Source organism: Panthera pardus, unplaced genomic scaffold (assembly GCF_024362965.1).
Source record: "Panthera pardus isolate Hobbes unplaced genomic scaffold, ASM2436296v1 HiC_scaffold_13, whole genome shotgun sequence".
Lineage (NCBI taxonomy): Eukaryota > Metazoa > Chordata > Mammalia > Carnivora > Felidae > Panthera > Panthera pardus.
In genome coordinates, this window is record NW_026526688.1 from 71,803,358 (window position 1) to 71,827,186 (window position 23,829).

The 23,829-nt window shown below is 35.6% G+C and overlaps 1 protein-coding gene across 1 annotated transcript; it reads right to left on the minus strand.

Annotated features, from left to right (window-relative positions):
• Nucleotides 1-1,514: 1,514 nt before the first annotated feature.
• Nucleotides 1,515-20,821, minus strand: TDO2 (tryptophan 2,3-dioxygenase). Its single transcript, XM_019441164.2, has 12 exons — nt 20,692-20,821; nt 20,368-20,473; nt 18,463-18,553; nt 16,166-16,236; nt 14,240-14,367; nt 12,757-12,943; nt 11,397-11,504; nt 8,354-8,465; nt 6,770-6,827; nt 5,199-5,278; nt 4,010-4,100; nt 1,515-2,046 (listed from the first exon to the last, which is right to left on the minus strand). Exons 1-12 carry the CDS (start codon nt 20,724-20,726, stop codon nt 1,893-1,895), a joined length of 1,221 nt encoding a protein of 406 aa, XP_019296709.1. The 5' UTR covers nt 20,727-20,821; the 3' UTR covers nt 1,515-1,892.
• Nucleotides 20,822-23,829: the final 3,008 nt, after the last annotated feature.

Genomic DNA, 23,829 nt, shown 5'->3' on the forward strand with positions numbered 1-23,829 from the left:
GTTCACCCAGTGAGACTAAAAGAAAAGCAATGAAATTTTCACATAATAATTGGGAGTCACAATGAAAATCATCAATATGTTCCTGGGTGTGATTTCACAAAGGGAAATACTAAAGATCTCAAAGTGAATACCAAATTACACAACTTTATACAAACTCTGCATCCCCTTTAAAAATTTTAATTTGAAGTGGATCCTTATCATTAACACTAGAAACAAGTTTGAATGGGATCCCAGGTAGAAACTGGCATTATAAATTGTTTTGACTTTACATTAAGAATTACTAATATATCCTTTGGGAAAAAAAAAAAAAAAAAAAAAAAAAAAAACTCTTACAACTCTATAGTTTAATCCCACCAAGAAGTAAAAATAAAAAGAGCTAAGTCAAATCATTTAGTCTGTTAAAAGAATAAACCTTTACAAATAGCACTCATTCTAAGATTCCAAGGCATCTTGGTGACAGAGCGTCTGTTAATGTATTTTTTTTTTCATTACTGCATGAGAAAAGCAAAAGTTGAGGTAAGTATTTCTATCCCTGTCATATGGATAGTCAACTGGAGCTTAAACTGGAATTTGTGCCAGAGCAGATAGTTAATAAATGGCAGTGCCGGAATTTGCTCCCAAGCTCCCAAGCCATTGCTTTTAGCCACCATTTTACTTGTCTCTATAATTTTCAGCTTAGCCACAATCAGGTACTATGTACATGTGCCCATGTACACACACACACATACACACATACACGCACACACATAAACATGCTAGGGCCTTGTAAGTAAAAGCCATTCTATGTAATTGTCCAGAGACAAACTAGATGTGATCCTTATAAGAAAAAACTTGTAACTGAGACCAAAGAATAGTTCAATTTCATCAAGAATTTGCGGCTTGCTTATAGATAACCACCCTAGGTCAAGGCTGATAGGCATTTAAATTCCTTTGATAATATTTTGCACTCCCTTCATAAAAGAAATTTAAGTATTGCCAATATCCAGGCCAATATAGAAAAAGAATAAAGCTCCTGTCTGATCTAAACTCTTGGTCTAATACTTACTAGAAATGAACTGAATCACTGTTTAGTCTATTTTCTCCTCCCTTCTTCTGGAAAGTTCAGGGAACTATCACTCATGTCCACTTCAATCCTGTGTTGACTATACCTCCCAGACCACGAGCACTGGAACTGGGGAAAGCACCTTTGCCTTTCTGGTCTAGAGGTGCTGGAAGCAGGAACCTTGCCCAAGGAAGGAGCTGGCCTACAACAGGGAAGAATAAAGCCAACACCTACAGAAAAGAAGAGATGAGACACACAGGATCCTCAGAAGTTCCAGGAATATGGTACTCCAGGAACTGGATGCATCCCCAGGCTCTTCTCAATCCTTTGAGCTAGTGGAGTAATTGCCAAGTCCCCTCTGGGCAAGCTTCAGATTTCTGTCATTGGTCATTGAGAGTCCTAATAAATAAGAGCAATGTTTCCAAAACAATATATGGCAAAATATCTCTTAAACTTTTTGATTGTACAACTCTTTGTGTAGAATGACACATTTTATTGCACAAAGTATTTGAAATTGCTGAAGTTTCAAGCTTATTAAAGTACGAAATGAGATAATGATTATTATGTTAAATGGTTTACCTTAAGGTGTAATTATTAGGGGACATTGAGGTTTTAATAGGAAAACCTTCTACGTACAATGTTACAATTCAGCTGAATTAATTTCTTTAATTCATTATTACAAAAATGAGTTAATAAAATTATTTACAGAATTGAATCAGAGCACCACAATGCTTACCTATATATATATACATATATTACATTAGGAGTCTTGATGTATCATGACAACTCATAGAAAACTTTAAAAAACACAGACTGAGAAATCGATGTCTTCATAGATTTGGAGATGAGTTTAATCTGATTCATCACTGCTGAAGTAAGAGCTGTCACAATATTCAGCCGTGTAAAGGAATTTATGAATAATTGGGTTCATCTTCGGTATCCAGTGTCGGGGAACCAGATATGTTGAAAGATTAAATAAATCTACAAATACCTTGTACCTGTCACTGGAAAAACACAAATATACAGATGTAGATTCATTGACATGTTTAAAGTTTTTCAACAAAAAAATTTCATGATTTTTGCCATAATTAGTATTTAATATTATGTTTATATATTATAAATTACATTTTATGTATTATATAAACATATACATATATATAATTAAGGAGTATAATCATTAAGATGGCCTTATTTTCATTCCATATCCAAAGTTCATGCCATAAAACAGTATTACATGTTTCGTTGATCCTGACCAAGTTGGTTCAGATTAAAACCTAGTCTTATGATTGTCATGCTACCTTCATAAAGATAAGGGTGTGTTCTTGTGTCTGACTTTTAAAGGAGGGTATGCAAAATTTTAAAAAATGAAAACATACAAAATTCTTAGTTGTTCATCAGAAAATATTTTCCACCTGCCAAATAGCTGTCAAGTAACTGACATGAATGGATTAATAAATTGAAGTACCATCTTAGATTCATAATAAATGTCTATAAATGTGGTTTTAACATTTATAATAGCTCTTGTGTGTGTCAAACGTTTTAACTGTTGCAGCTTTTTTTTTTTTAATACTGACTTTTTTTTTAATTTTTTTTTTAATTTTTGTTTTTTTTAACGTTTATTTATTTTTGAGACAGAGAGAGACAGAGCATGAACGGGGGAGGGGCAGAGAGAGAGGGAGACACAGAATCGGAAGCAGGCTCCAGGCTCTGAGCCATCAGCCCAGAGCCCGACCCGGGGCTTGAACTCACGGAGCGCGAGATCGTGACCTGAGCTAAAGTCGGACACTCAACCGACTGAGCCACTCAGGCGCCCCTAACTGTTGCAGTTTTATAGCAGAAGAGCATTTGCCTTTGAGGTCAAACTAGAGTTCAAGTTCTGCTCTGTCACTTGCAACTCGTGTGATCTTGGACAAGTTGTCTAAACCTCAGCGTCTTGGTCCCTAACTCTGTAAAATAAAAACTACAATCCCTTCCTCTGACTGGGCTTTTGTAAAGACATAATGAGATCATGACACGCTAGAAATGCTAGTTGTGTTAATTATTCCCACCACCCACTGATGTGGGGGTTCATGTCCTACAGGCAATCATGTTCTGTTTCATGCTTAGAGAATGTATCCCCAGGGAAAGAGAAGGTATTGTAAGGACTGTGAAAATTCAAACCTATGAATCTTATAAATCTTTTAGTCTAGAGTTTATTCCTAGGGAAAGTGAAAATTTATAAAAATGATGAAAAATTGAACATGCATGTTTTATAACTTGTCAATCTGAAATTGGGATAGGGATGAATAGGGATGAAAGCCATGTACAATATAAAGAATTTTGGGGACTAAATGTGAATATCTATTTATTCTGGAGCTGATTCTCCTTTCCCAAAGAGCTTTGCAAGTTTCCCTGTTTTCATATATGTCTATCTCTATATCCATCTATAATATTGTGAACATTAAGTGAGTTAAGAACACAGATGTCCTAGAAATCTCTCTAGCATGTTTTAAGTGCTAAATAAATATTGACCCCTTTTCTTGTAAATACTCTCTGGGCACTCTCTGGAGTAGATGGAAATAGTTTTTAGAAAATAGTCATACCAGGGAACAAACTATTTTTTCACTGTGTCATTCACCTGGGCACGAGGACATTAGTGGAATGAATGATAAGTGTTTGAGTCTAGTCCAAACTTGGGCCAGAATGAGTTGAAAATATTCCTATGTGGATGAACTCCCTCATATCTTCACAGGTCATGCAGCCACTGGTACCTTGCCCCATCTCATCTCAGGATGAACTTCCAGGACTAAGGATTTTTACAACGACCTCTCTAATAGGAATACCTTAATCTAGCCAGCATGAATGTGTTGTCAGCGGTTCAGATGGGAGCAAGTATAAATCACATTTCCTAGGTAATGCACATGTATGCGAAGAAACAAAAAATCAGTGACTTCCACCAAGAAAAGCAGGTGAATTTCCCCATCTTACCTGACTGTTGAGCGCAGATACTGATAACCAGAGGACCCACCAGTGCCAGCTTTGCTGCCCAGCATTCTGTGCACCATGCACACGTGGTTATCTAGGCAAACACACAAATTAACTCCATGGATATTTTTCTGCCTTTAGTTCCACAATGGTCTAAAAACAAGGGGCTGGTAATGATTACTGCTTCTGAGAAAAGGTTCACACCTTATCATCACTTAGCCATATGGAAGGTTTACGTGTGAGAGCCAGATGAAACCTGTAGGTTGCCTGGCACCCCACTTGGTTCAGGTTACATGCATATGACTCCATCCATCATTATGTTTAGCCTGCGAACACAATAGGGAAGCTTAGGGCCGCATTATGACTTTCAGGAGCTCTTGCCACTTTTGTCTTCACGCATGGGTCCCTTCTTCCATGAAATACACACACACGCACACACACACATACACACACATATATATGTGTGTGTATATATATATATATATATATATGTATATATATGTATACATATATATGTATATGTGTGTATATATGTATATATGTGTATATATATGTATATATGTATATGTATACATATATGTATGTATGTATGTATACATATATGTATATATGTATGTGTACATATATATGTATATATGTATATATGTATATGCATATATGTATATATGTGTGTATATATACGTACATATGTACATATATACGTATATATACACACATGCACATATGCCTATATATATGAACATATACATATGTATATATGTGCATGTGTATAAAATTATATTTTAAAATTGTGTTGGCTTAAAGCTGAATAAGTTGTGGTTATATATTAAGACACTTCTTTTAACCTATAGTTAACTTTTTCTTCTGATTATTAAATAATACATTTTCATGGGCCCCTAAAGGTACTCTGGGCCCTAGGTGTTGTGCCTGCTCTGTGTACCAGGTAAATGGCCCTGGAAGAGAGTAATTGGGCTGATGAAAGAAAGAAAGAAAGAAAGAAAGAAAGAAAGAAAGAAAGAAAGAAAGAACTCGGGCTGATTAAAAAAAAAAACAACAAACCTCATTCCCACACAAAGGAGGAAAGAAAAGATAGTGGGAACAGGAGCAGACAGAGAAAAGGAGTAAAGAAACAGGATGGGGAAAAGGATTATCGAGGCTGGGTGATAGTGTTGGGAGGTGTGGGCAGACTTACATCTCCATTTGGTCATGAGTGCGTCTATGTCCATGAGAGAAGTCAGCAACTGAAAAGGGACCTGGAATCTAGGCTCTTCCCTAAAGGAGAAATAATAAGTCTATTGAAGCAAATCCAGGGTGTTCAGAGGGGCAGGAGTTTTCTAATCTGTTGGCCCCAGAAACAAATGTGAACTTTGCCTCTTAAGAGCTGTAGCAGCTCTGGATTACTGTCTCAGTCTTAGTTTCTTCATCTCAAAAATGAAGATACTACTGCTCATCTTACAGCATTTGTGTAAAGAGTCTAGAATATTCCATATAATGTACATGAAGTAACCAGTCAGAGTCACAGCTAACATTGATTCTTATTAAACGGTAAATATACACTATCTCAGATTCACCAGCTAATACCACTCAAAAACTTCTTCTGGGCAAAGATATCAAAACACAAAAACAAAAACTGCCCTTTATTTCCTCTAATCTATATGTTTTGTCCTTTCTTCTAATCATTCAACAAATCTCAGTACATTTTCTGCTTCCAAGGCGTGAACTTGAGTGGCACAGATTTAGTAGGAATTTAGGAAAAGAGTCAAGGATTTTATTGATATTTCTGAAGAAATGAATTTAAGAAGATTAAAAAAATCAAATAAATACAAGTAAGAGGCCCAGTAAACAGAGATTTTACTTTTGTTGCTGTTTTTAATGTTTGCTAGTGTGTTCTCCATTGTTCTGACACATTTAAGTTATGACACATGAAGATGAGGCCTTTATACACATGTTATGGGAGTAGGTGGACATTTAAGGGAAACCTCAAACACTTCAGACAGTGAAGACAATTTTACTTGAAATTGCAGGATAAAGAGAACAATTTATAAAGGTGTTTTCACTTTACCCACTTGTTTTTTTAATTTCATAAGATAGGAATAACTCCACAACCTTGTGTAATGATGGGACACATTTTATGACCGAGTTTCTGAGGTAGATTACACTTTGGCTTTTTAGGACACTTAACGTCATATGATGTATTGTGGAATTTAATTACAAAGATGTTTAATTAACTAGTGTGTGTATATATGTATATTTCTGCCCACTATAGGGATAAAATTATACTCATACTATCTAAAAGAAAAAACTAGTGAAGTTTCACAATTATTTTCTAAGTTTTACCCCAAACTAAATGACTTTTTAAAACTATGATTGCAATTTATAAGCTCTATGCTTTAATGTTTATTTATTTTTGAGAGAGGGAAAGAGACAGAGTGTGAGTGGGAGAGGGACAGAGAGAGGGAGACACAGAATCTGAAGCAGGCTTAAGACTTGAACTTACAAACCACAAGATCATGACCTGAGCCGAAGTCAGATGCTTAACCAACTGAGCCACCCAGGCACCTAAGCTTTATACTTTTTTTTTTTATGCTCTAAATATTTATTAACAACATTTACAATAAAAAACATACAGAACATGTGAAGAAAATAGAAATAAATGGCATAGCTACATATTGAATTGACTGCTGAAAAAATAAGCTTTATACTTTTTGTGTTATCTGTATCCACTCCTCAATTTCTGCTTCTACTCTTCTAATTTGCTTTTACCTGTAAAAATATATCATCAAGGCCCCCTGAAGTGCTCTGTATGACAGTCTTCTTTCACCTGTAAGATACATAGCAAGTTTTAATTTAATGAGAAATTTAGGTCAGTCATATTAATTTTGGTCATCACCTTAAATAATTAAGTTTTAAATGTAAAGTTTTATTTAAATTTTTTATTCCTTAGATTTTAAAAAGCAAACATATATATATACATACTTTAAATACATATGTTATACATATTATACATATATACACTTTAAATATATATGTAATATATATGCACTTTAAATTTTCAAAACCTTTAAATATCATATTAGGAAAACTTGATACAGAAAACACTTAACTTCCATGATAAAATAAATCTATTTTTCAAGTCAAATCGTAAAATGACTTACTTTTAAAAAAGTTAAATAAGATTCATTCTGAGGTTCATTTGAAAGTAATTTTCTGATTCACTTAAAATCACTTAGATTACTTAAAATCACTCAGCTTCAAGGAGTACAACCATTATATAAAATCTCATAGGGGTGCCTGGGTGGCTCAGTTGGTTAAGCATCTGACTTCAGCTCAGTCATGATCTCGCTGCTGGTGAGTTTCAGTCCCACATCTGGCTCTGCGCTGACAGCTCAGAGCCTGAAGCCTGCTTCGGATTCTGTGCCTCCCTCTCTCTCTCTCTGCCCCTCCCTCGTTCCCACTCTGTCTTTCTCTCTCTCTCTCTCTCTCTCTCAAAAGTAAAGTAAAACATAAAACAAAATCTTATATGTGTGCTCTAATAAAAGGCTTTGCTCTATCGGCAGAAAAACAAAATTTTGCTATTCTTTACAGAGGTTTTATAGAAAACTGGGCCTAACAACATTGAAGTTTGCAGAATTTCATACTAATTTCATATACTCGTATGCCTTATACTAATGTTATAAAAATTAATATTTACTTCTATTCTGCCTATATATATATATATACATATATATATATATATATATATAGGTATATATATATATAACACTTCACTTATATAAGTTTATAACTTGTAAGGCTTATAAGTACTTTATAATAAAAGGTCCAAATACAAATGAACACAAAAATTCTAAACATATAAAAGAGTTATATAATGAAAGTATTGATTATACTGGTCAATTGGTTTCAGAAAATAATAGCCCAATGTTAATTATGCCAGAGGGGCTAAATATGTGCTTTCCCTGGTCTGCTTGGGAAACTTCTTTCCTCTGGCAAGCCACCCCAGCCCTCACAATAGTTATTCTTTTGGTCTCCTGCTGCTACTGTACTGTTTACAATTACACCGATTGTCTTCATTTCCATCCCTATTAGGCTGTGAACTAATTGCAAACTCATATGCAATTTCTCTTGGTATCCAGCGGCGGCTGATGCATATTACGAAAGCTTCTGACTAAAGTCTTTAAGATGAACTGAGCATGTGAACTTATTCATAAGGTTGTAACAGATAAAATGAACCCAGTTCTTGTTTCTGTAAGTGCAATAAAAATTTTCATTTTATTTCCCCCACATGAGGTTTGATATTTTGAGCTCACAGTCATACATTCCGGGAAAAGGATCCTTAGAATAAAATACCTTTACTGAGGAGATGTTCATGACGTTTCTCATCAAATAAGGAGAGTAACACCTCTTTTTGTTTCTGAAATTCAGCCATTTGTTCCTCCTTTTCCTCCGATTCTTCCTTAGCCTTTAGGAGAAATATTGCATTAATATTCCCAAGAGAGATCATAGATTCTTATTTTGGAAAACATCTTTTGTGAGAAATAGACTCACCAGGAGCAGAAAGGGTATACTTGGAAAACTTATCCTAACATCTAATATCACAACAAATTATGACATGGGTCTTCTTGACACTCACTGGTTCTATCCTTTTATTTAAGTTTACGTGATTTGTTAACCTCATGAGAGATTTTCATCAATATCATGAGAAATGGACTCAGATTGGGCAAAACCGGAAGTAACTACGAGTAGTCGGTAATGATCTAATTTTAGACAACAGTTTTTTATCACAGGAAAGGAAATAAAAGAAAAGTTAAGAATTTCCAGTCAGAAAAACTATTAGCTCTATTAATATTCTATACTCAGTATTTTATAAATATAATTTCTTAGATACTTTTCACCCTCAGATATTTGTTCATTTGATATCTATTGATTCATTTCAGGAAATTCTTACTCTTCTGCCTCCAACAAATGCTTTACTTACAACTCAATTAATTGAGCGGACACAAAAATTAGTTAACTCAATTATTTTCCATTTGTCTGAATGATGGCTCATGTGGTAAGAACTTGTAGGCACATGATTGTCAGTTAATTATTCATTTATTTAGTAAATGTCATGCTAAGGTGATAGAGATAAGGTGAGTAAAAATTGAGTTCCTTGGGCGCTTGGGTGGCTCAGTTGGTTAAGTGTCTGACTCTTGGTTTTAGTTCAGGTCGTGATATTACAATAGTGCATTTGAGCCCTGCATTGGGCTCTGTGCTGACAGTGAGGAGTCTGCTTGGGATTGTCTTTCTCTCCCTCTCTCTCTTTGCCCCTCACCTTCTCTCTCTTCTCTCTCTCTCTCTCTCAAAATAAATAAATACACTTAAAAAATTGAGTTCCCTGATCTCATGCGCATATTATCTGATGGGAATAAGACACACAAATAGTCACCTGGGCATTACATTGCAAACATTGATAGTAGCATACAGGAGAAGCATAAGGCCATGATTAATTATAGTAATGAGGAGGTCAGGGGAGATCTTTCTGAAGGAGTTTTCCTTGAGCCACAACCTGCAGAATGGGAAGGAGTCACCTGCGGACGAATATTCCAAGCCCAGAGAAAAACATATAAAAAGACTGTGAAATGGTGGTAAATTCAAAGAACTAAATTCAACTTAAGGAAATTCAGTATGGTTGGACAACATGAGATCAGAAAACACCTTGAAGACTATGTTAAAGACGTTTATCTTCATTTTAAAAACAATAGGGAGACATAGGTTTCATGCAAAAGCAAAATGTGATCAGTTCTGCCCTTTGAGAAGATTGTTTCAACTGCAGTATGGAGAATAGATTGGGATGGAGTCATACTGGGGAGAAGTGTAGAATAGTTGAGAGAATATTGTAAGACCAGGTGAAAATTAATAGCAGTTTGCACTTGATTGGTGGTGGTACATTCAATGGAGATATCTGAGAGCTATTTAGAAGGTAAAATTGGTAGGATTTGGTGATAACTTGAAGAAGTGATTGAGCAAGAGGGAGGTACCAAAGATCAATTGTACATTTCAGACTGGACAAACAAGATGGTTTATAAGAGAACAACTTCTTCAACTTGTAGAAGACTAAGTTGACATGAGAGAGGAAGGAAGAGAAAATTGTTTTTAAGTTTGGTTTTATCATTATGTTTTTGAGAGGACTAGGAGGAAATTATAAAGTAAGGTGTCAAATATGTAATTTGAAATGAAAGGAGATATCAATGCTGGAGATAAATGTTTGGGAGTTATTGGCATAGTAGTAACTATTGAAACAGTGGGTATAAATGAGTTCATCTAGGGAAAGAGTAGAGGGAATACAGGGGTCTAAGCCAATGCATTGTGAAATCCCACCACCCACAGGTCTGAGAAAGAAAAATGAGCCAATAAAGGAAACAAATCAAGACAATAGGGCCATAGAATTAAAGGAAGACTGAATGTTATGTACCAAATCCAAGGGGGAAAAAATATTCAAGTAAGAATAAGTAGTCATTATTATTGAATGCCACTAGGAGATCAAGTAAATTAAAAATGGCCATTGAATTTACATACCTAGAGGCCATCTGTGAATGATGGGACAAGAAGATAGACTGGTCTGGGTTGAGGATTAGACGAAAGAAAAAGAAATAATTATGCTAACTACTGTTCTAAATACCTTACCAATATTAATCTAATAAATGCTCATAATAACTCTACAAAGTAGATACTCTTATTTTCTGTTTTACTAGGTAGATACTCTTATTTTCTGTTTTACCATTAGTGAAAGTGATGCAAAGGGAGGTTAAGTAACAGAAGAAGTTCAATGTTACAGTTATTAAGAGGTGAAGGTGGGACTTGAACCCATACAATGAGATTTCAGCGTCCCTGCTGTAAGCGCTACCTGATATAGCTTCTCCAGATACAGCCTCTCCAGACATAGAATTGAAATAATTCTTTCAAGAAATTTAGTAATGAAGAGAGGACGGTGGCAGAGGGGCTGTAGCTTGAGGGAAATGAGGAATCAACAGTATCTTTCTCAAGTGAAAGAAATTTGTAACTGACAGCAGTTAAGAAGGACCCAAGATATCTTTGGTTGACCAGTCTTTTGTGAGCCTACTTCTGTCTAGAATTGGTCATGATATGAAATTTTTGATAGAAATAAAAAAGGTCTATTAATCTTATATATTTATCAAACACAAAATCTTTCCCAGAATGAACTTATTACTTTAATTTCTATTGTACATAAATAAAATAAAATCAACCATGTAGTATATTTTGTGTAGATGCATTTGTGAAAGAAAAAGAATATAAGAAAAATGAACGTTTAAAAGAAAATTAGGGATTTGTTAAATAAAATTTTCAATACTTCATCTGTAGTAAATATATTTACTTATGGCATCATAAATACCTGAATTCTTGTGAATTCTTCTTCCAGGCCCTTGAGAATGTTGTTTTCAAGCTTTCCCCAGAAGTTAAATCCATGTGGCTCTAAACCTGGTGTTCTTTCCAGCCACGCCTGAAGTATTATTTTTTTTTAAGTAAATATATTATAAAATTTCAAATATATAAAATACATTGTACTTAACAATTATGAACTTGAAATAGGAAATATGTCATAAGTTTTTTTGTATATAAATATTTCTCTTTCCCTTAAATTTATTCATTTAATGAATAGCAATTTATTACATTTCATTTCTTAATCTTTAAAGCAATTATATTAATAATATTTACTCTGTATTTATTAAGAAATGTGTTATTACAGAAATTCCAATTTTGTTCTATAAGTCTATGAACATATCTAAATGTTGTTTTAATGAAGTCTTCTGGTTTATTCTCAAAATACCTTATGTCTTAGGATATGAAGGAATTATGACATGCATATCATATGATCTCTTCTAAATGTAGGAGCATGGTATCTAGGCAACTTTGAAATCTGAAATCAACTAAACACTCAGTTATTTTAAGAGTCCACAAGCCTTTTTTTTTTTTTTTTTACATATACAAGACTTTTTAATGTAGAAATGAAACAAAATTTGTGCACCTATGGATTCTCATCTGACCTATTTTTGGTTTTGAAATTAACTTTGTGACTCTTTCCCTCCGTATCTTTATGAGCTGTTATTTGGAGTTATATATACTATATTAACCTAAGTCCACATTTACAATACCCAGGGGATCAGTGTGCAAAATATAAGTCACTAAAAGAAATTTTTAATTTGCAAAGGAAAAACCCTTGTGAAGGAAATCAAGACCATATAATCTTTATTTAATAATTTACTTGTGAAAAAACAGTAATCCCTCAAGACCTTTTATAGACCCATGGGGAATTAAGATATGAAAGGAACAAATTCTGAAGATTATACTCTTAGTAATTTAGTTTAATTGAGAAAAACACACAACTTGTGGAACTTTTCAATAATGGAATATTTTAGAGAATAAAGCTCACTGAATAATTAACTACACTCGGTGTTAAAATCAGCTAGTTAAATGTTGTTTAGCAGGGTTGTTTAAAGGAATTGTTTTATAAGATAAGAAGGTGATTAAATATTAACATAGAGTTGTTATATAAATATTTCTGAAATTCTCAAGGGAGTTCTTAATAGTTTAAATATTTCAATTACTTGAGTTGAAGCATTCCTTTAAAGTCTTTCTGTTCTTATTTACCATGAATGTGACAAAACCTTTGAGTTTTAAAACTTCGATGTAGCAGAAGCGCAATTAACAAGATGTGGGGAGTGAGACTTTAGAGACAGTATTTGAGCATGTACCTCCACTAGTTGAAGTAGTGTTTTTTCCTGCTCGGATTTAAGTAGCAGTTCATTATCTTCTCCTCTGAAGTTATCACGATAATGTCTTCTGTTGTAAGGGACCCTCAAACTCTGAAGAACACCTATCTTGTTTTCTAACAGTCGGAATTGCAAACTCTGGAAGCCTGAGGCTGGAGATAAGTACTCTCTTTGAGAATAAAAGGAGGAAGGGAAGAGAAAAGAAAGATGACAGGAGTTGACATTATAAATCACTGTAATGCTTTCTTCTGTTGTGAGAGATCATTAGTTTTACTCTCTTGGACATCACCGAGAACACATAACTGCCTAGAGTTGGACCTGGGGTTTGATCTTCCCAAAGAAAGAAAACTGAGCTACCTAAACATCACTGTTGCTGTCAGTTAATCAATTTAAAGATGGCATGTTTATATCGTTTGGGAAATGGCATATATGTGTGTGTGTTTTATATGTATATAAACATATATATATATATATATATATAAAACACACACACGTATAGATACATATATGTTTATGTGTTTGTGTACCAATTTGTTTCCTAAGGTAAAGACAGGTGTACATTGAACAATATTTTTATTCTATAGCGCTGAAAGATTCTTTATAAATATAATCCCTCTTAAAATTTATATTCTTGGATGTTATTATTGATCTCACTACCTAGTATTAAGTATGCCAACAAGATCCTACCAGTAAAACAAATGAGATATTGCCTCACACAAAACAGGCAATCAAAAAATGTTTTTACTCCCACCCCACAACCACCCAAACTCTTCCATCCTTCTAAGCTTCCTTCATCTAATTGGTTGTAAGACTTCAAATTTTTAAATCCACCACAAGGGATTTTTAAACCCCTGACTGTCACACATGTTGGAGACAGCCTATTACATCATTAAATTCACCTGGTACTCTTAAAGAAAATCTCTTCTCAAATTTTGGCATGAAAAAAGCCTTTTAAAAAGTATAAATATGGCTTTGGCCGCCTGGAAATGCAGAGCTAACATTTATAGTTCAATTCATAACTTAAACTGACAGTTTTGCTGACAGGCATCCCATCAACTCTTGTTTCTCTTTTATTTTTAGTTTTTAATTTCTTTTTAATTTAGTTGTATGTATTGTATCAGCCACGTTAGCTATTTTGATAAGTTGTCTAAAATTCATTGCAGTGGCTTCTTGGCCTTTTGGCTAAGATCAAGTGTAACGTTCTTTTGAGATAAAAACAGGGCACAAAAAATGAATTGAAATTAAGCGATCATAATATTGTGCCCATATGTAAAAGTGAGTGATGAATTATTTTTAATAACTTCTCAAATGCTTTGAGATTAAGATCCCCGCATGTTTATAGTGACGCAGGGTCAGGAGGACGGGCTCCTTACTCACACAGCACATGGCACACATGTTCTCTTCTTACCCCACTGGAATGGAAAGGTAAACCGCGCTGCATTATTACAAAGCCACATGTACACACCTGAAATCATTGAAGTCCAAGGCTGTCATCGTTTCCAGAACAGAAAATTGCTGCACCAGTAGCTTAAGGATCACTGCCACTCGGTGCATTCGAGTAACAACCTTAAGCATGTTCCTTTCATCCCTAACCTGAGAGTTAAGAAATGAAACATCGAGTAATCGGTTCTGATTTCTAGAAGATACAAGATAGACTACAAACCACAGTGCATTCCTATTAACTTTCTCTCTATTTTAAAGAGGAACACTGGAATTAACATTTGCCATCCATATATATTGAATATGAATAGCAACTATAAGTTGTGTGCAAAGATTGTGTGCAAAATTGGAATCAGTAGTCTTTTTTTTTTCAACGTTTATTTATTTTTGAGACACAGAGAGAGATAGACTGTGAGTGGGGGAGATGAAAAGAGAGATGGAGACAAAGATTCCTAAGCAGACTCCAGGCTCTGAGCTGTCAGCACAGAGCCCAACGTGGGGCTTGAACCCACAAACCATGAGATTGTGACCTGAGCCGAAGTCAGACGCTCAACCGACTGAGCCACCCAGGCACTCCCATTAGTCTTTCTTTAAAATAGAAAATTAGGGGCGCCTGGGTGGCTCAGTCGGTTAAGCGTCCGACTGCGGCTCAGGTCACGATCTCGCGGTCCGCGGGTTCGAGCCTCGCGTCGGGCTCTGGGCTGATGGCTCAGAGCCTGGAGCCTGCTTCCGATTCTGTGTTTCCCTCTCTCTCTGCCCCTCCCCCGTTCATGCTGTGTCTCTCTGTCTGAAAAATAAATAAACGTTAAAAAAAAATTTTTTTTAAAATAAAATAGAAAATTATACGGAAGCAAGTGAGAAGTCAATTTTGGAACCCAATGTCCAATGATTTCAAGGTAAATTTCTCTCTTAGTTTGTTTCTAGAAATACAGGTCAAAGAAACATGGACACTTCTGTGTTAGGGTTAAGCAACACCTTGACAAATCTGCTCTTTACTGAGGGCCCAGAAGTTGTCATTAACATAAATGGGAATTGTATACATATGTGTAAGAAGAGTACTGTCTGTGCAGAGTTCTCTAGGAGCGGGGGCTCAAAGGCAAGGACCTCAGGCTGTGTGCTGCTTGGGGAAGGTGTGTGGGAGCAAGAGGCAGGCTTGGAGGTGGAGAAGTGCCCTTCAGCTCTGCTCTGCTCTCCTCCCACTCTTGAGCCTCTCCAGGCTTTCCCTCTGTATTCCCTTCTTCCTCTTCTCTTTTCTCTTTTTCTTTCTTCTACTACTCTCTTCGTGCCTCTTCCTTTCTTACTGTTTCACTTCCTCATCATTGTTCCTATCTTCCTACAGCAAATATTCATTACAAATACAATCCTGAGGGGCACCTGGGTGGCTCAGTCGGTTAAGCGTCTGACTTTGGCTCAGGTCATGATCTCACAGTTTGTGAGTTCAGGCCCCACATCGCTGTCTGTGCTGACAGCTCAGAGAGCCTAGAGCCTACTTTGGATTCTGTGTCTCCCTCTCTCTCTGCCCTCCTTCCCTTGCTCATGCTTTCTCTCTCTCTCTCCCTCTGTCTCTCTCTCTCTCTCAAATATAAACATTAAAAAAAGAAAAGAAAAGAAATACAATCCTGATACCTTTTAACTAAAGGATCTATATTAGCTATATTGGCAATCTGCCATCATACATAACAACTTTCTTCAAGGGGGAAAAAAAATCAAGTTCTAAACAAGGGGCCTGAAACTGAAATTTGAAAGGACCCTTAGAGCCATGTGTAGCTGGAAGGCAGCAATGGCATGGGGAAAGTATCACTACATTCGTGTCCACTCAGAAAAGTTTTTTAAATGTTTCTGCTAAGTAATAATTCCCTCGTTAGTATTCAGTTTTTCTAATTAACAGTAGTTTTCTACATTCTCCAAAAATATATATATATAAATCTAATATTGTGATATAATAACTCACATGGCCGTTCTGAAAGATCTCTCGGACAGAATCTAATTCCCAGAGGATTTGCTTAAACCAGAGTTCATAAGCTGCAACGAGAAAAATCATTGTCAATTGAAAAGTTATGGGACACTTCTTGACCAGAATCGCATGAAAGATATGGCTAACACATTGAAAAAGAAATAAAATGTTGGGGCGCCTGGGTGGCTCAGTCGGTTAAGCGGCCGACTTCGGCTCAGGTCATGATCTCGCGGTCCGTGAGTTCAAGCCTGGCGTCGGGCTCTGTGCTGACAGCTCAGAGCCTGGAGCCTGTTTCAGATTCTGTGTCTCCCTCTCTCTGACCCTTCCCCGTTCATGCTCTGTCTCTCTCTGTCTCAAAAATAAATAAACGTTAAAAAAAAAAAATTAAAAAAAAATAAAATTAAATGTCATTTAAAAATAATAAATGCCAATACAGACTTATTTTATGCTAAAAATGCGTATCAGTCATAATGTTATCATAGCCTTCTTTTTTCGATGTTTTAATATGCCAGTCACTTTATCTGCAAGCTTCATATTCATTATTATTATTTTGATTTCTCTCAACAAATATGTTGTCTAGGTCTTTTAATATATAACACACAATCTAATTCTAACTTCCTGTTCAGATGCTGAAGGTGTGTGGAAAAGCAGTGATACTCAGCTCCATCTATAAACTGAGACATTAATGGCCACTAACCTAATGAATATGACAAAATTTTGGTTTATAGAGGCTTAGAATATTATGGGAGCACAAGCTCATGAATGGTCTAAAACTTCATTATACTCCTCTGCTCCCCTCAGTACCTAGGACAGGGTTTGGCATAAGATAAACCATGGCTAATTATTTTCATAATAAATGAATTAAATAGCCAGTGTAGTTGTTACATGAGTATAGAATATCAATAATCCTAGAGATTCCTAGTGCATTCTATTCGGTGCTATTGTTTGGGTAAAGGGTACGTTTCTGTACTAATTACAGGAATCAAATTATAATTTTAAATTATATTTAAGGTGACCTTCAGGGATTTAATTTTCATATTTGGACAAAGAACAAATCAAATGTTTATTAATCGGTTTCTGTATCTTTTTTTCAAGTTTTATTTTGTGTGGCTTGTTCTGTGACCCACTGACCACATGTTGTAGCTGAAGGATGGAAGGAAAGTCTCCCTATCAAATAATGATACTTCCATTTTTTGGATGCTTATTATGTGCCATACCTTGGGCTAAGGGCTCAAGGCACATTAACTCATTTCGTCTTCACAAGAACTCTATGAACAAGAAGACAAAGTCATTCTCTCCATTTTATAGACAGAGAAGTAGAATCATTGGTCAAGACACCTGACCAAAGTCACACAATTTATAATGGTAGAGGTGGGATTCTAAACAATTTTCTGTCCCCAAATTTGTGCTACCCTGCCACAATTCCTCTTCTACTGATTTTGTCTTGGCCTAAGTCACCAATAAAAATGTAAACGTGAAAACAGGAGAAGTAACAACATATCAAGCCACTTATTTTCCATCTTTATTTTTTCATTCTGAGGACTTGCTCATTTTAACCAGCCAGTTAAACAACCATTTGAGGAAAAGATACAAAGAACTGGTAGGAAAAAGAAGCATGGTTAGAAATGGGGCACCGGCTACCATGAGTCGTTGGTCATGGTCAGACGACATTCGACAATATTATGACACCAACAATCTTAGAGTAAATTTTAATATTCTGGGGTCATGGACCTCTTTAAGATACATATTCATGAAATTTTGAACACAATTTTAAGAGTTCAGGGACTTTCTAAACTCCCAAAGTCATGGATTCCTATGTTAAAAGCCACTGCCCAGAGGTAAGAAGTCTGGAGAGAATAAACATACATTTTAGGCATATTTAACATTTACATTTAGTACCAGATTTATATACGATTATGTAAAGTCACAATACATTTCAGTGATCTATTTCTTGAAAATAGTTTTTTTAAAGTTCCAAGTTGAAAAATAGTAACTTGTTAGCTTGCAATTTTTTTGTGAATTACAAGAGACAGAAAGTTTCCTTGGATTTAGGAAAAAGAGAAAGTCCTCCCTGATCCAAATAACAGTAAAAAAAAAACATAAAGAAGACGGTTATAAACCCTAGAAGGATGCCTTATGAGAATTTACCTGGCAGTAAAATATTCTCAAGGATTTCTAACAGAAGTGATTTTTTAGTCTTTAGCCATCTTATAGTTAAAAGAATTGTAGGTTTCCTCATTGTTGTTGGGAAATGCCTGTGGAATAGTTACTGTCCAACCTTTTGTTCAACTTACCTTGATGAGTTATGATAAAAAGATGTTCATCATGGATTTTATTTCCTTTTATTTCACTTTGAAGTTCTTGTGCGTTCAAAACCTTTTCCAACTTTAAACAAAAAATAGAAAGACCAATTTTGTATAAACTTCCATAAGATGGATAAATCATGGGGATCTAATATATAGCATGGGGATTATAGTTAATAAACTGTTGCTAAGAGAGTAGGTCCTAAATGTCCTCACCACAAAGAGAAATGGTAATTATGTGACGCCATGCAGATGTTAGCTAGTGCTATGATGGTAATCATTTTGCAATATATGTGTGTCAAATTAACATGTTATATAATTCAAATTTACACAATGTTATACATCAGTTATATTTCAATAAGGCTAAAAAAGATTTTAAAAAAGAAGGATTAATTTTGAAATTGTAAAACTTGTTTTTTTTTATTAATTTTAATAAGTAGAATACAAGGGGCTCCTGGGTGGCTCAGTCAGTTGAGCATCCAACTTTGGCTCAGGTCATGATCTCGTGGGTTCATGAGTTCAAGCCCCACATTGTGCTTGCTGCACTGAAACTACTGTCAGGGTGAGTCCTTCAAATCCTCTGTCCCCTTCCTTCTGCCCCTCCCCCACTTGCGTTCTCTCTTTCTCTTTCACTCTCTCTCATTCAAAATTAAGTAAACATTAAAAAAAAAAGTAGGGGCGCCTGGGTGGCTCAGTCAGTTAAGCGTCCGACTTCGGCTCAGGTCATGATCTCGCGGTCCGGGAGTTCAAGCCCCGCGTCGGGCTCTGTGCTGACAGCTCAGAGCCTGGAGCCTGTTTCAGATTCTGTGTCTCCCTCTTTCTCTGACCCTCCTCTGTTCATGCTCTCTCTCTCTCTGTCTCAAAAATAAATAAACGTTAAAAAAATTTTTTTAAAAAAAAGTAGAATACGATACTGAAAAAAAATTCCCCAGTTCCCAAATTCTCAGGAAGCAATCTATTTTTTCAACAGTGCATGAGTCTTATAAAGAATGAGTTAAATTTATGATTTTTATTCTCTACAGAAGAAACTATATTTGGTAGGATTCTATCATAAAAAATACCATTACACTCACTGAGAAATCATATCCCTCTGCCTCTTGAAATGAGTATGATAAAAATTTGGTCACTTGCTGAGCTCACTGTTCGTCTTCCACTCTTTTGTTCCCTAAAGAGCCTATTCTAAGAAGATCTTAACATTCTTTATCAGCTCATCCTCAGCAACCCATCAATGAAAGCATCACAGGGTCTAAATATTTCACTTCTTAAAAAATATGGAGGGAAAAGTGGGTGATGGGCATTGAGGAGGGCACTTGTTGGGATGAGCACTGGGTATTGTATGGAAACCAATCTGTCAATAAAGTCTATTAAAAATATATATATATATATAAGACAAACACGCTGTAAATTGACCCCAGACTTATTGCCAAAGACCTCATTTGTAATATCCCTCTTTCATTTACTAACGATTTCAAGAAAACATGTACCTTCAACATTTCTACTTTATGATAAAGGATTTAATAAATAAATTTTTCTGGATACATTCGCAATTACCTAGGCTGGGATTTAGTGACTATGTCTTATTTACACAAGTTGTGAAATGCCTGCCAGTTATCTACACTTTATCTTATCATTTACACTCTTCTGCTCAAGATAATGTCCTCTGCTTCTATTGTATCTCTGCCAGAGAGGTGAATTTTCACATATGAGTCTCTTGAATTACTCTTTAAAAAGCTGAAAAGGCGTACATTCCATGAAAAGGGATATCATTAGGTCCAGAAAACTTTTTGGTGACTGAGAGAAGAAAAACACAAAAAATCCCAAAACATGAAAATGTCACTTTGTGGAATTTAGCACCCAACAATGGAGGCTGAACACTGTAAGGGCTCTCCCACTTACATGCAGGTAGCTTCCGTAGATAAGTCCTCCTTTGCTGGCTCTATTCACACCGGTTTGTGATTTGTCGTCTTCACTGCCTTCTATGGACAATTTTTTAAAAGCACATCTACAGATTAAATAAGTGAGGAGAAAACAGGAGATCTTGAGATAGCGTAATAACTAACAATATGAGTAGTCAAAATTCTCCTACTGTTTTTAAAGTTGATTTTCTAACAAGAGAATATGGGCGACAATTTTCAATGCATTTGAAATTCAGAAATTGAAGCGTTCTTACTTGGCATTTCTAAGTGCCTAACCATACTTAAAATAGAGGTAAATACTCACCCAAAGTTGTTTCCTAAAAATGGGCACCCACTCATGGTGAAAATGTACCGTCTGAGAAGCTCCAAGGTTTGACTCTGAACAGGTGATATCACTGACCTTCCCAGATGTTCCACAGAGGCCTTTTATATATCCTCCTCGCCCTGCATCAGCCAATCAGTTTTCTCTCTGTGCTCTTAGGTAGGCTCTAGTTTCAACTGGTACAGAAGCTGAACTCTGTAAACTTTAGTGTGGGTCTGTGTGGGGGCCAGTTTGTTTGCTAAAAAAAGTGAATATTCTGCCAAACCAGGTCATTTGACTAGCTAAGTTCTGCTTTTATATCCAAAATAACAAACATTAAATAAAGCAATGGAGGCTATTTTTTTAAAAGACATTTAATTACTCTATTCCAATAAAACATTTGGCATTACATTTTAGGATATATAATATAATGAGCTTGTAAAAAACAAGTTATTTATTCTCCCAGTCTCATATTTCTATATTCTTACAAGTGCTAAGCCAAAAGCTGAACTTGGGTGTCTCTGGGAGACGAAATTCATTATATGACAAAGGCAGGGTACATGCTCAAACCTCATTTCTGTCTCGTGTTCCCTGGGCTTCTGGCCTGAATCTCATCTGAAAGTTACCAGCAGTTGGGTCGTTTGTTGTATTGTATTGGAACTTAAACGGACATTGTTAATTTACTGCTTACCTGTAGCATAGCATTTGTAGGACACTGGGAGTCATCCACACTAGGGTACTTTATAGACCATGTAAAAACAGTAATAAAGTGCCCACAATTTGAGACAATGTCGGTGATAAAATGTTTTTCCCAGAAAACATTATTTATTTGTCCAAGTTCTAAACTATGGCTTTAAAAACTATTGAGCCAGGGTAGAAACTCCATCACCCTGTTCTTGCTACACCACTGCTACATGTTAAGAACTACATATACAGCCAGCATTTCCCATGTATTTAACCCTCAGAATGGTCATCTGATGTCAAATTCACCAAAATAATTAGACGTCAGATATGTCATTTTTAGTCTTGGCTCTGCCACTGATGAATTGTGTGCCATGGGAAAAAGTGATTTAACTTCCATACATGATCAGCTACCAAATGGAAGTGGTTCAATACTCATCAGAATTCTGAAGGTCCCAATCCACCCTGAAATCTTGATTTTTATGACTATAATAAATTATAATGTTTAATGCAGCCTTACAGAAAGAGAAACAGCATGAACATGCCACGCCATAAAGAGAACTGGGAAATCGGTGAAACCATACCCTAAAAACCTCCTATTCCCTTTGGGTTTTTACAGGTGACTCTGGCATTGCTCACACAGTGGGGAGGGGTTGTCTGCGAAAGAGGCAGAGCGCCCTTTCTTAGTGCCCTGCCCATGGTGTTTGGAAGCAGAAAATATTTAATAACTTCCCTTTCAACACATGGTTGTACAACTTGGTATGTGTTTACAAAGAATATAGGTAAATTATTTATTCTACTCTCTGTAAGTCTTTTGGATTGAGAAGCGTTCTTCCCTTAAAGGTGAACATACTAGTGAAAGAAATAAGGAGATGTTCTTTTCACTACAAATTAGAAAAAAGTAGATGTTTTTGAAGCAACACTGTTTTCTTTTTTCTTTTTTCTTTTTTAAATAGGATTCCACTTGGGTTTTCTAAGTAGTGTCAATTCAGTGGTTAACCTTAGCAACCCAGGCACCAATTACTCAAGGATTTGAATTTAGTGCATCAGGGAAATTATAAATTAATCTAAGAAAAGCTTGTTTCCTTCAGCCAGGAAAGTAACCGACAATGCCTCAAATACATATATTCCCTTTAATTTTTGCAATCAAAACTGTTATAAAATATATGACTGGTTGTATACATAGATATATAGATAGATAGATAGATAGATAGATGGATAGATAGATAGATATAAAATGTTGCCACTTGGAAACCAATTTCTCAATGTGATGTTTACCTCAGATTGAGAAATCTTTCTTCATGATCAGATGTAAAACCTCTATGACCAATATAGTCTTTGCTGCCCCAAGATATTTTATGTACAGATATTTTACACAGATCTCCCAGAAATACACTTCAACTCAAAGAATCAAATTTGGCGATGACATCCTCAGGCACTATAGCAGGTAACTACAGAACCTACTGGTACAAGGCAAGGATTTGTAATAACTTCTAATCTCATTATACACCCATATGCATATAATTCTGTTGTACACATTAATTACAGAAGGGATACGTTAAAGGTAATATTGACTGATAAGCATGCTTAGAAGACATGAGTCATGACCAATTCTGGGCCTAAAACAGACTCTAGAAACCATCTAACCTGTTTTAGGAGTAAAAATACCTAAAACTTGAGAGATAAGATGACTTTTTTCCTTACATATGTCATAAAAAATATTAAAAACAATTAAGACTACTAAAACCAAAACCCACATCTCTCGTTCTTCCCTTGTGATTTTAAAGGATAGGATATAGAGAAGTGAGCTTGTGAGATGAAACAGAGGCAAGAATTAGCAGGATCTGGTGTTGGGCAAAATTTAGAAAGTGAATAGGAATTTTCTTATTTCTTCAGTCATCACCGTATTGGTTTCCAAATAAAAGGCTATATGAACCTGTTAACCCATTATAGAATGTTCTATTTTATTCTTTCCCATAATCCTCATAGCTTAGAACTAGCCCTGCCCTGTACCCAACTGTTCACATTTTTCTTTGTCAACAGTTAAAGATTGTGGTAGACATAGAAACACTAAACCAAGAAGCGAGTTCTTATGGATAAATGCTCCAGCATCTCATTTTGCAGAAGATAATTCTGAAGGCACTCTGCACCCTTCTCCAACTATCCTGGAGGAATCCCAGTAACTTAGGGCATTGACCTCACAAATGAATCCTTTGGCTTTTCTTCTTTCCCTTCCTGTCTCACACTCCTGCTCTGTCATTATTATTCATGGGAATGTCTCCCAAATAAGTTCCTTCTGCTCAAGTCCCTGTCTCAGGCTCTGCTTTGGAGAAAGCCTAATTAATATATATAGATCCCCTAACTCATCATGAGATCTAATACATTTAAGAACTGAACAGTTACTTTTTGGTTTTTCAAAATATTTTTCCTTGCTAAGCAAAGAAGGTTCTGTGAACATAG

Coding starts and splice junctions, on each gene's coding strand:
- TDO2 (XM_019441164.2), bottom strand. CDS start 20,726: ATGAGTGGGTGCCCATTTTTAGGAAACAACTTTGG. Junction 20,474..20,691: donor TTTTTAGGAAACAACTTTGG/GTGAGTATTTAC, acceptor TTTAATCTGTAG/ATGTGCTTTTAAAAAATTGT. Junction 6,828..8,353: donor TGAACATCTCCTCAGTAAAG/GTATTTTATTCT, acceptor TGTATCTTACAG/GTGAAAGAAGACTGTCATAC.